At 43.3% G+C, this 14,264-nt stretch overlaps 1 protein-coding gene across 1 annotated transcript in view; it reads right to left on the minus strand.

The window, feature by feature from the left end:
* Positions 1-14,264, minus strand: part of adgrb2 (adhesion G protein-coupled receptor B2) — a 177,774-nt gene that overhangs the window by 56,108 nt on the left and 107,402 nt on the right. Inside the window, 1 exon segment of the mRNA XM_060043059.1 lies at positions 6,140-6,266. Coding sequence (XP_059899042.1) covers positions 6,140-6,266 — 127 coding nt within the window.

Raw genomic sequence — 14,264 nt, forward strand, 5'->3', positions numbered from 1 at the left:
GTTGATGGTTTTTAGGCACCGTGGTGACTTTTTATCACTAAAAGTGTTTAAGTGAAAAAGGGATTTTTAGACTGGTTCAGCTGCTGCTCAATGACTCTCACGTTCCTCTGCTTGCGATCATTGCAATTCACCATTTATGGATCCATTTATTCAAAAGATCCAAAGACAAAGAAAGGTGAATTATGGTATCATTTTTATAATATTGTTAATAGCCAAATAAACGTTTCAGTTGTGTTAGTGTTTAATTTTTCATTTGCTTGTTTAGCTATGTATGACAGTTAACAATGTTGGTGTAGGCCTATTACAATATTTATGTGGGTAGGCTACTCCAACCTCGTTGCTGATGGAACCATTTATTTGTATATAAATTATTGATCTCATTTTTCGTAAATAGTTGGATGGAATCTGTTTCTTAAGCAATAACATTGAAATGTATTGTTTTCAAGGCCAACATACATTTACTATGTTGTTGGTATTAAGTGTTATATTGAGCCATCTTTCATATTTATGAAGTTAACTTATACTTCCATGGTCGGTAAACAATGTGACTGCGATCGCTCTGACCTCTTGCTTATGATGCTACAATGCTAACAATACTAAAAAACAAGAATATTTCTGCAACCCATATGTCATGAACAAGGGCGTGGCTAGGCTCCCATGATGGGGAAGCATATCTCTCCTTGAGGTTGCCCTTCGCCATTGAGCAGTTTACATAGGAATGAATGCTCGCCATTTTGGAATCCGGCGTCCATTCAATAGCTGCGTTTCCATCTAAAAGGTGATGCAAATCTTTAGAAAGTCCGCAAAAAAGTAATTCGAATTAGGTGCGTTTCCATCAAGTGATTGGAGCGGGTAACTATCCTAGTTCTGCCTGGAGGTGGCGTTGTAGGCAAAAGATGTATGCCGATACGTGGCTGTAATAAATGGTAGAAGCAGAAAAGCTGCAACAAATGTATCAAAAAGCGGTTAGTCCGCCAATAGAGAAGAGATTAACAACAAACATGGAGAGGGTAATTCAGCAGCAATTGGTTTTCCTTGGGCAAGTCATAACTGTTCTTTCAGTGAAGTTATCATTGGCTATATATTTTAACTTCCATCCGTAGACGAAGAAATAGAGAAATTATAATGTACACAGCGGTAGCAAGGGAAATACGAGGACGACGTCGAGTGCCTTACGTATGGGAGAGCACAATAGGGTGATGACGTTACACCTTGATGTCGGCAGGGTTGCTATGGCCGGTCGTTATGCGGAAATCGGAAAAACTGTCAGTCCTGTGTGTTCAAAGTTCGCTAAGTCACAGCTGTTTCGAAAAGTGTGTTTCCATCTCCCATTTTGCGAATTTACTCTCTTTCGCATTTCTCAAAAACCACCTCAAGCGAGCGGATAAACTTTTTTGCGAATTAGAGGATTTTGATGCGAATTATGGTGTTTCCATCACCGTTTACTGATTCGATACTTCAAAGTTCGCATAAAATCAGGGGGATGGAAACGCACCTTATGATATGTCCATGGTCCATTCTGATAATCTGCCTTGAGTCCATGAAACAGCAACAGAGGAGGAGCTAGCGTTTACCTTGGTATGAGGCGCAACTATGAATGACGACATCATGACGATTCTGGGAACATTTGACATGTTCCCATCACATGTCAAACAACTCATCTAGTGGTTTTAATACAGCCTTGGTGAGCAGACTAGTGATTCTTATGAGCAGAGTATATTGGCATGAAACTCAACAACGACCAATATCTCTGTGATGGGAATTCATAAAACATTGGCGTAAAGTAGTCACTGCAGATTGAACAGGTTGAAAACTAAGTTAATATAACTCAATTATAATAATTAAACAATGGGGTTTATGATCCTGGAGCAGATACCAGTCAACCTAAAGAGAAAAAAATACTTGAATATTAGTGTAAGGACCATTTATTATAGGGCTACTAATGTAAGAATGATCAAGGTTATAATTGTGTTGCCTTAAAACTCCTCAAATAAGTTTAATGACATAGCACAAGCACTTTTATTTCATTACCAAAATTACTGAAATTACAGCAATGAGCTGTCTAGCAAAATAATATGTAGGACTGTCTCCAAAAGACTGGAAGCAAGAATTAAATTATTCACCTGACGTAAAAAAAATAGTGTATAGAAGATTAACTTAATTAAATCAAATACCATGTATTTGAGAAGAAGCACAACCAGGGCTTCCCGTTTCCTGTATGTGATCGTCAACGGAACAACAGTACCTTCAACAGGAAATAAAATACATAAAGAGACATTGAGCGATTGTCACACACACACATACGCAAACACACACACTTGTGAGAGCACAGACGCACACACGCACTCACACAGACAACAAACAAACTTATGAAATGTAGCAAACAAGACATAAAGACACCCTTTGAAATCCTGCCTAAACTTAGCTACATAGATCCACCATTATGCAACCCTATTCACACAAACATGCACAAAGACACAAACACATACACAAAACCTCCGCCCGCGCATGTTATTCAAAGTTCAAACGCCATGTCTATAGCAGCTCAACATTGGGTTAATAGGCCTCAGACTGTGTGTAGTGATCTGTGCTCACCACTCTGTTACACAAAAGCCAAGCGCAGAGGTGAAAACGGAAACGGGTGGTTTTGCACTACGACAGACAGAGTTCCCGCCGTCGCTAGGCAACGATAATAAACTGGTCTTAAGAGAAGCACTTAAAGTAAAACAAATTGACCTTCTCCGCGAAAAGAACAACACCAAACACATGTGCCCCGGGTTTGAACGGCGTGCCTTAGCGTCATCAGACAGAAGCCGGAGATTGGAAACGCATGGTGTTGTAACTAGAACATACTGACGGTACGCAGGCGCCACCCCCGTACTCGTTAAAACGGGGTGACATTGGTAAAAGATCTCTTGGATATTACCTTCACTGTGACATTCTGAAAATATCCAAAGGCTTTGTTTTATTCTACATGGTCGGGAATCTTTTAAACGCCATGAGACGGCTTTATTATGAACTCTGTAGAAATCCGGCTATCTGTCAGTCCCTAACTCTCTCTCTCGCTCAGGCCCGTTCTCTATCCTATCTCTATCTGACTCTATCTGATTCTGTCTCTCTCTCTCTCTCTTTCTCTCGGTCTCTGTCCCTCTCTCTAGGAACTTCTTCTTCTATGGGTCTAAAGTTGGCACCCACACACACATACACACACACACACACACACACACACACACAGGCGCCCTGGGAGTAAACAGGATTAGCTGGCTATCCTTCGCTCTACTGTAAACGGCCTGTAATGGCAGCGGTGACTTTTAAATCCCACCATCTCTCTCTCTCTCACTCTCACTCTCTTCTTCCCTCTCTGCCTCTGACTCCATCCCTTCCTCCCTTTTCTATTAAACATGGAGGTTAATCCCAGCACCATGCCCTGGGATAAGCTGCCGGAGCCGGGCTGCAGACACTCAGCACTGCTCCCCCCCCCAGCACCACAGCGTGGATCTGCTCCATGAAACGGGGTGCGTGCGTGGGTGCCTTTGTGCCTGTGTGTCTGTGTTTGTGCCATCTTCGCGCGTGTGTGTGCGTACACAAAGTGTGTGGCATTGAGATCACGCGAGCATGTCGGCATCATTGTGTTTGTCTCGCCCTCACTTGAGTGATTTCATATATGTATTAAGGCCCCCCCCCCCCCCCCCAAAGACACACACACACACACACACACACACACACACACACACATAGAACCGCTCTCTCTTTCAATCCTTCTTTCTCCCTCCCTCTCATCCTCTAGGAGCTCCTTTATACCTCAGTGGAAGCAGCATCTGATTGGATGAGGGGCCGTAGCCTCCAAGAGAACTGTGGTGAACCCAGGCCTAGGGCCCTGTCACTCACATACACACAAACACACACACACTTATCTTAAAAGGTACGGAATTCTCTTTTTTGGCAATTTTTGCAAAAATCCTTGAAATCCTTATCATAACCCACTTACAGCCACTGAGTTAGAAGTACTGACATGAAAATTAAACAAGTCAATCATCTGTGGAACGGGCAGGGCTCGAAAAACTCCAGCCAATGATTTCCAGACACACCGAGTGGCATTGGACAGTAAGTACGTCAATCAAACGGTCGTACTGCACTCCCCTCCCCCGCTCCCCGCGCGAGCCCTTCGTGCACGTACTCAAAGCTCGTGACCCAGAGCAAGCTTCTGTGTTGATATCCTGCGGTAGCTACTGGAGCTAGCTTACTAGCTAATGACTCGCTCATGCGCATCTGTTCGCTCGTGCATGATTGCCCGTCCATGTACTTGGAATGGGTGGAGTCAGAGTCAGCATTGAAGGAGAGGGGGTAGGACCATTTATGTTTATGTTTGTGTATTTTCAAAATCTTCTGGCGTTTCGCAAATCCCATACCCAACCTTTAAAGGGGCAATGGGCTGAATGATTCCCACTTTGAAATTTTCTATCGGCTGGGCAAAACCAAAAATGACATAAGTGGCAAAACATGGAGGTCACTATGTCACAATGAAATAATAAATAAATAACAGCATGGGATATCGAACAGTAAATGTTGAAAGTGATTATTATTTTTCCGATGCATTGTTTCCTTTTTCTTCTTTGCCTTCTATCTGTTGCAGTGAGAATGGGCTTCCGACCTCAGGCATGGAGAAGGGATAAAGCAACGTCAGCACCGAACCAACTCTGTTTCCCAACCCAATATTTCACCACTGTTAGTTCTTATTTTACAGCCACCGCACCTTGTAGCCAACAGTGAACGAGAGAGAATAAAGCAAGTGAGAATGAAAACAATTAATGAAGGCGATTAAATAATTCCAAACAATGAATTTGTTTCCTTATCCAGTATAGCCTACTCGACACACTCCTCTGCCTGGATCATACAACACTTACTGGCAGCCTTCGCTGGTATAACATGTCACCATGCCTTCTGTCCTTTTCATCCGCCTCACTTCTGTAACCACCATCATTAAACCGCGGACCGCAGCCTTTCCCTCCCCTCCCCTTACCACCATTTCCACTATCCAATCTCCTCCACAACATACAGGCAAGTAACAGACGAGTTGGCATGTCAATCCATCCCTATGTATTCCTTAACCTGTCGGCGCCTGTGGAAACAACTGCAATGCTTGGTGCTTGGGTAAATAAGACCGATTGAGTGGAGAGAGCAGACTCAGGGAAGGGGCCGGAGGGTTCTGGATAGAGGATTGAAAACGCATAGGGGGTGAGTTGAAAATGAGCTGAGCTTGGAAGGTGTATGAATACCAGAGGGTGGGATGATGGTGGTGGTGGAGGTGGTGGGGTTGAACGATCGGTGACCGTGATTGACGGAGGGGTCGGCTGGTGGTCATGTGGGGAAGGGAGTTGTGGTGATGGGTGCCCGGGTGCAAAATGGAACACTACAATAACAAGAACAAAGAACCAAACCAAAGCAAACACAACATTTGCCCATTAGCGGCACACAGTATGAATGGGTCAATGGAGGCATCAGGGGCGAGGCATTAACCTGAAGCGCACTAAAAGCATGCTTTAATCATGCTGCGGAAATACCAGGAGCCAGTGAAAATGATTTATGGCGGGCACAGGCCATGCCCCGTACACACACACACGCATACACACAGTCGCACACACATGCACAAGTAAATCTCTTGCCCTTGTATTCGATTTTTTATGAAACCTGGATGGATGTTTCTTTCCCTTTATCGATGTCTGATATGGATATGGAAATAAGTGCAAACATAACTATGTATGAGCATAAACAAACCACAAAAAAGTTGCCACTTTCTTTGCTTGGAAACAATTGCTAATCAACTGATTAGCTATGGGCCCAAACAACCATCACCGGCAGGTTACTCAAGCATCTGACAAACAGGTAGCATCCATCTGTTGATACAGAAACCCAGACAACACTTTGAACCAAGCAAAATACACAACCAATAACACACCCCGGTTCAAAGCTGTCATTTCACAGCACAAAAACAATGCTTGCCAGATACTGAGCCTGGTCAGCCCATCGCACTCCACTGCTAACACGTCCCCAGTGACCTGAGAAGCTTGGTCACGTTAGCGCTTTAGACAATTAGCCCCGGTCCCATAGAAAAATGGCCGCTTTGGCAGTCGCAACTCACCGGCTCTTTAGCTTGCTGTGCTAACACGGCGTAGGTGGATATCCTGCTGCACAGACATTTGGTGTGGACGGCGGTTGAAGTGAGCGTTTGGCAGCCTTCTGTGCCCCAGTTTTCTGCTCCGGCTTCCCTGGAGGTGGGACAAACAATGGAGAGTGGTGAGTCTGACAATCATTGCGTTGAGTGTGCACCCAAAAACACAACACACACATGAACACCAACACGCTAGCGCATGCATGCACACACACACAATTTAACGGCAATGGCTTTTACACTCTGATGTATTTATGCAGTCTAACGTGAAGTGGACATTGATGTCCTCTGCAACACATACAACATCTCTTCACACAGATGAATGGCTGTTTTTTAGCCCGCTGCCAAAAGCTTTGACACATGATCAACCCTCTTTATTCTGCCTAAACTCTGAATTTTCCAGAATATGATGCTTCAAGAAATACCTTATTTTTACGATAAAAAAGATTTGGCATTTAGTGAAATGCATTCAAAGAACCAGACTGAAGCACAGAACAGGGAAGCAGTATGCATGCATGGCCAGTTCTTTACTCGTACGTTGGCTGTGCGAGGGAGTTAAACAAAGACTTTTGTCCATCCTAGCGAGTGAAATGCACATTTGATCTGGCCATGGAAGAGAGAAAGCATTTCCCTCCAAGCACTCTAATAGAGGGACGAGTGCGAAGGGCGATCGATGGGACAGCGGTCTTTAACTCAGACTAATTACATTGGCTCCACACGCTACACATTAGCCTCAGCGTTAACCTCCCTCCAAGCCCCTTTGTGAACCTGTTATGGGGCAGTCTGTGAGGTGGGGAGCGGCCGTCGCAACAGGCGGTGGTTGGTCCAGAGATTAAAAGGTTAGTTGGAGTAGTGGGTGACTTTATATCCAGAATCAATGATGTGTTCTGAATGCCAGTGAATGAATCAGTGTTCCAATCGATTGATTGATTAATGAATGAATGAAATGAGCCCAATGAGTTGGGTACTTGTTGTATTCTACAGTAACAAACACTTCCATGGAGCCGCTTGCTGTCATTAATTGACTGTTCTCAAGAAAATGGAGCTTACGGCTAGAGTAGCTCACTATTACAAAAAAAAATGGCCATCTATACATCTATACTGAAAACGGCCACGGCCAGATGGCCTAGTGTGAGTGCACCCTAAAGATATTGCAGAGGCATGAGGGTATTTTTGTTTATTGTTGCATTGCTATATCTTCTTTCTTTGTCAGGCTTTTGTACCGATTCATCGTTTGACAAACGATCGAATGATAACACGCCTTAATAAAGGTCCCCACCCCGAGGGTAAGTCTTTGTCTTCAAGCCATTCACCCCGTCTCAAAATATTAGCTTGAAATAGCTCGCATTTCACCTCACGCTAGCACTTCACACCATTAGGAATTTGCATACGAATGTAAATTCCTCCAAATCATTCAAGCAAGTGGAATATTCATAGTACCCAGAAGGCAATGTTTCTGTACATCTATTTGTTCGGTTTGTGTGTCACAGCGACACCAGACTTTATTTCTTCTGCGTGACATTTCAAGAGCAGAGACCTCTTTATGTAATTGGGCACATGTAAACATCATTATCGGCAAATTCGGTTTATGAGTACAGCACGAAACGACCATTTGAATATCTGTCATCTTATATAGACTTAACAATAATATAGAGATAACAGGAAATTTTAAAAGACAAAACAAACACATGCGGAGCACATACTCACACACGTGCAAACACGCACTCATAAACCTACACACTCTCTCTCTCTCTCTGCCCCTTCCTTTCTCTCTCTCTCTCTCTCTCTCTCTCTCTGCCCCTCTCTCTCTCTCTCTCTGCCCCTCTCTCTCTCTCTCTGCTCTCTCTCTCTCTCTCTCTCTCTCTCTCTCTCTCTCTCTCTCTCTCTCTCTCTCTCTCTCTCTCTCTCTCTCTCTCTCTCTCTCTCTCTCTCTCTCTCTCTCTCTCTCTCTCTCTCTCTCTCTCTCTCTCTCTCATAATGTCAGCAATTTGAGAGCAGTTCTCTGATGGTTCGGCAACTACCGACACTTCAAAGACTAAAGATCTGAAAAATCACAGAATCACCATGATGGAGCGATGCTCTGTGTAGGCTAGCTGATAGGCTGCTGCATGCTGGCAGTGTGCATGTGTGGGCGTGTGTGGGCATGTGTCTGCGTGTGCATGTGTTGAAGCCAATGATAAGCATCAGAAGGATGATAGAAATGCAAATTGGGGTTAATTTAATTAGTGACTAATCAGCAATGTGTTGTTTGGAATATATGTAAATGAAGATAAATGTACAATTTCTGTGTTAATGTGTGGTTGCGTTATGCACAGGGTTTCAAGAAGGAACTAGAGACTAGTAAATTGATCAATAAATGAATGAAATGAGCATGGCACCATAATGACAGACGTAGACGGCATTCATGTAATGCGTATCTATGCACGCCTCTCGGGTTCTTCTGAGCTAAACATGTTCAAAGGTTTTAAATGAGAATTCGATTTGCATTTTCATTCGCGGCTGTTGGACATTGACCTGTGACTGACATCCCTGTAGATTAATTCATTGCGAGCGAAAAAAGTAAAGGCCCCCATTGACGTGTTTGTGTTTGTGTCTACAAAGACGCATAAATGCAGTATAATAGTCCATTGAGCATTATGCCCGCCACGCCGATAGGAATAAATATGTCCTTGTGGATTTATGCATGTTGAAATTCAGATACATGCACACAGGATACATCCATCATCCAAAATACAATGGTAAGGCCATAACTAGTGGATGATACGTTTATATTTGATTCCTAAAATAGGGAACTTGAGAGTGTTTATAATAATACTTACACACACATAATCACACAAACACATGACCATCATTCGTATGACCACAAAGCAGAGCTTTTGTATTATAGAACTATAAAGGGCTGAATTCCCTCAACTGTACCTTCTCACAGCCATGCTTGCAAGAACTTCATCTGATCCAAGCTTTTGTTTAGCCAAAAGGCCAAGTTGACTACTTTGGTCTGAATGATCTCGATTCAACCGTAAAGGGAGGGAACCTTAGGTCACAAAATATGTTATTCTATTCAAAAAGACTGAGGCAAAAAGTATAGGTCATTGTTATTTATTTATTTGTCTATTTATTCATCTATTTCAGGGAATTGGTTCAGTGTTGACTTGCATGCTTAGTTTTCAGTGTTACATAGTGTATTATTAATGTGGGGTCTTCATTATAACCTGTATCAATTATGAAACAGATCAGAGGTTTACCAACTCTCCAGGCAACTCCAATAAACAAACGGGCACCTATTTAACACTGTTGATAGCTTGCTACAGAGATATAACGCATAACTCAGTGCGCATACAACTATTGATTGAGGATTGAGGATTGCATTTGCAAAACCCTTTAGCCAAGAATTTGTCCAGTTATTTCTCTATAAAAAGAGCATTCTGTATATAAAACCGAAGGCAACTAAGAGGGCTAAGTCAAATTGAGTCTTACACATTCTCCTGTGGAACATCAATTTAGTCTGCCGAAAAAAAAGCCCAGAATAGAGTCAGATCAAGGGAGCATGAGCAGACAGCTCAAATGATTTCACGGACAGATGCAAAAAGCAGGCATAAACACACACATAAAAACACACTATCGGGAGTATATTGTGTACATTGCTGCAATATTTACATATATATTCTTTCAGCATTTATTTACACAAATTTCCCTTATTATCCAGACTCACTAACCCATGATTAACCTTTGGATGAACCCCAACCATTGAAGCCTTGTCTACGGTAGTTATATTCCACTTTCCCCTTAAGCCATTCCCTGCTCTCAAGAAAATTACAGATGGTACAACAGATCAGCAGATTATGCCAGGAGATCTATCTGGATTAGGTGTGTGTCAAAACATAAACATAAATTAATAATGTGGGTTTATTCCCTGGCTCTCATCAGATGGTAGAACAATCTAAAATAAAGAAAAAAGAAAATAAACACAACGGTGTAATAAAGTGATTTTGCTACAAATGCAGTCGAATTCCTCATTTGCGACCACCCATGTTGACAAAATGATTTGCTATAGAACCTTTTCCAAAGGAGGCCTAAACAGATGTAATGGGTTATTTCACACTAAAGACATTATACAACAATTACCAATAGAGCAGTCATATAACCTTTGTTATCTATTGTCAATTAGTTACCTGAAAATGACTTTACCTCGTTTACCTCGTACCGTTTCATAACGGACTGAAATCCGGCTCTCTCAGGTACTTAGGTAAACAAAGTATTATTGTTCTTTTATTTATTTTTTTATTTTTTTTTGGCATTTTTAATAGAGATGGGGCCACATTTACTGTAGATAACTTCCCATCCTAAACTTTTATTAATGTATACGAACACCAGCTCTCTCACGGGGCTACGGCATTGTTTTACAACTACTTATTTTTCAGACTTTACTATTATAAGGAATTACAGTGCACATATTCACTTGGTTGGATATATCCAATGGAACAATGCAATGCTATGCAAAATCCTATTTAGTCTGGCTGCATAGGGAGGGATACATCATCACCATTGAGCCTGCTCTCGAGTATCGAGACCGATTGATTGTCTGTGTATAGGCTCCCATGGGGTGTAGCACCATATGTCTGGTCTGGAGCTCGCTGGATATACGCAAGTCAGTGGAATGCCTTTTGGCATAAACCGGATCGTCAATGCGTTTGTACGGGCGGTTAAAAAAAGCCATGTTTAAATATGTGGTGTCTAATCGCAGCTGCATCTGTGTTTTGTCTGTCTCTGATTTAATTAGGTTAATCTCAAGCGCCCTTCACATAACAAGCCAATCTAAGTGCATTGATTACGTACAGTTTCGAGGTAATCCAAAATATCCACATCCAAAGCATGACTCTAAACTATTTAATCATCTAAAATAATTTACAATTTGTCGTAATTGGTACAATGACCCACAGTCACGTGTTATCAATACACTTCACTTGTTAAGCCTTTTTTTTTTTTTAAATCATCAGGTACAAAGTCAACACTCCCTCCTATCCGTCATGCATCGTCATGGAAGTGGCATTAAAATAACCCATGGCCATAGACTTACAATTGTAGTGCAACAAGGCCTATTTACCAACCACGCATAGTTTCGGTTTTACTTTGGGTTCTAGATGATCTTACAACAGGGCCACATACTGACCCACTTAATCCTCCATGTCTTAGTACTGGGGGATCTGGGGGGTTTGTGGCACAACACCCTGTGGCGGCCCTTCATCTCCCGTGTAGTGATACTTTGTCAATGACCTCCATTGCCACCCGTTGCTCTCTGACATGGCCAAAGGCTAATTTATAAGCCTCTTTACTTCGATAATCTTTCTTCTTCGTGTGCCGGTTCTGTGCTAGCTTGCGAAAAGGAAAGCTGTGCTACATAGAGATTCTCCACAGGCTGAAATGGCTTGCATGTTCTGTTCTTCTGCCTTCAGGGTTTTACACAGTCACCAATCACCCATAACACCAATATCATAGCTTTTACTGATCTACTTCTACAATAAATGAATCAATTATTTTAGTACTAATCATTTACATCGATACTATTTTCAAGTATTCATTCAAGTATCTAAAACGTATACAGTTGCCTTCTTAAGTTATTTTTCGACTAAAGTAGATGAAAACTCAAGTATTCTTCAAAGTACGTTATTCAAGTACAGAAGTGACCCAGAAAAAGAGCGGTAGAAACATCAACTGTTACTCACCAAGCAGTGCGCTCACGCTACAGCTCAACTGACAAAGAGGCTGGCGGGTTATTCCAATGTTCGGCGGAGCGTCGAACATATAGTTCTCTTCTTGTGCTCCCAATACTGAGAGTACAAGCTAGTGTACATCCAGCATGAGACTTCACACACCCAGATTGCTGGTAGCGCTTTTTCCCAAAGGGTACACATCCAGGTCACATGATGATGAAATCAATTCAGCAGCAGCCGCGGCACCACCACCAAATAAACAGCTTTGGCTTCACAATTCCATGCACCGAGCGCCCTTGACGGGTACTTCCCCAAAGTCTCAACAGCCCACAATTATCCCCAAAAAACAGGCAACAACATTAGCAAAAGTTTCACATTTTCCCGCACCGGGGACTTCAAATTCTAACCCCTCGCTTTTTACGGCCAGCAGTGTCACCAGATCTAAATGCCTATGGTCCTCCATCAGAATACACAGTCTGCGGACACAGCCAAAGCACAGAGCTCCATGTCGTGGGCCAGTAAGCTCCGGGTGTCTGTCCGTGCTCCTCTCCACCACTCCACTGGTCGAGAAAGCCCCAGTTAAGCCCCTACTGGCCCATGTCCTCGCTCTGAGGCAGCTAGCTTTCTGACATTGTTACTGATCCCTTCTGCTCCGTCAGATGGGGAGGAGGGAGGGGAGAGGAGTAGGGGGGGGGGGGGGGGGGGGGCGGAAGTGGGACAGAGTTTGACAACACCCCCCCCTTCCCCCTCCTCCTCTTCTCCACCATCATCACAGATACACACGCACAGATGGCGTGTGTCTGAATGCATGGTATTCAAACGTCTATGGAGACATACATATTGGGGAAGACTTAACATTTGCAATCCTGACGTGACAGCCAGAGCTTGGATTAATAGTGCTGATAAGGCTCAGAGTGATTAGGATTCAGAGAAGGTCTGATGCACATTAAATTGTTCAGTATTTTTTTGATATGGGGTGATTAGCAAGACAGGTCCTTCTAAGTGCTGCTAACAAAAGTCTGAAAGACACATTTTCTTTGGCTGTCTTCCCTGAATACGGCATATTTTATGCCACGGCAATCCCCAGAAGGCCGAAGCACATTGAGACTGAAATTGACGGGGGTAGCTTTCGGAAAAAAATTATTGCATATGCATTCCCAGTGCCTCAAATTCCCCAACAATGCAATTCAAAGACGCCAAAATAAAGTGGACTATATGGACGTGGCTTTTATAGAGAGTGCACGAATGGTGTTGTAATATACGGAATTCGAAACTGGATGTTTTTTTCCTCTCGGCCACGAGGTCAAGGATTGGACAGTGCCAGCCTCTCTTTCCACTGCTGTAGCCAATCCCTCGGCAGAGTAGTACACTCTCTCTGTCAAAATAAGGGCACACCGGCCATTCATGCTGTGTGATACGCCATTATATCTTGGAGGCTTAGGTGGATAGGTGATGGGTCGGCAGTGGGGTCAGAGGTCGGGTGAGGTGGGGAAGGTGTAATATGAGCCCTGTTTCTTTTTTTTTTTTACCGCAGTAATCCACCCGTTCACACAAGAGATTAGAAATGGGATTAAGTGACTGACCCGATCACACGCAGACACACACACACGCAGAGACGCACACACACACCAACAACCACATCCAGACACCAGACTCACTTACTCATAGACAGACATGTGACTACAGTCAACCAGTTACCTAACCTAACATTTATAGTGGTGTGCATGTCCATTCGGTAGTACTTTACTTGACTAAATACTCTTAAACAGATGTCCAGTTAATGCCTGGCTGCACTGGAGATTTCCCATGTGGATTATAACGTTCCCTTCTACCCTGACTCATAATACGGTGGGATAAATGGATGAATGAGTGTAGCGAATAAGACGTGCATTTTTAAAATATGTTTCTCAGAGTGAATTTTTGGACTAATTGATTTAATATGTGTGCAAATCTGGAGAAGAGTGTTCCCCGGAGAGGAAGGGTCTGAGGGTCTGTGTCCACTGATCTACAGATGATACCAAGGACCAGTGCAGATTAGGAATGGATTAAACCCCCCCCTCCGCCTCCACACACACACACACACACACACACGCACACGCACACGCACACGCACGCACGCACGCACGCACGCACGCACGCACGCACGCACGCACGCACGCACGCACGCACGCACGCACGCACGCACGCACGCACGCACGCACGCACACACACGCACGCACTTGATTTAAGTACTCTGAAACATAGGACGTCGATTTGTGGCTCAATGCTGCTCTGGAGCGCCATGGTTAATGCATGGCCATTTGAGATTGTGTATTTGGATTATTGTGGTACCTTTCAACACTGCTCACACTTGCATCAGTTATTAAAGAAATAAAGAAAGAAGG

The sequence above is a fragment of the Gadus macrocephalus genome, chromosome 22, assembly GCF_031168955.1.
Source record: "Gadus macrocephalus chromosome 22, ASM3116895v1".
Classification (NCBI taxonomy): domain Eukaryota; kingdom Metazoa; phylum Chordata; class Actinopteri; order Gadiformes; family Gadidae; genus Gadus; species Gadus macrocephalus.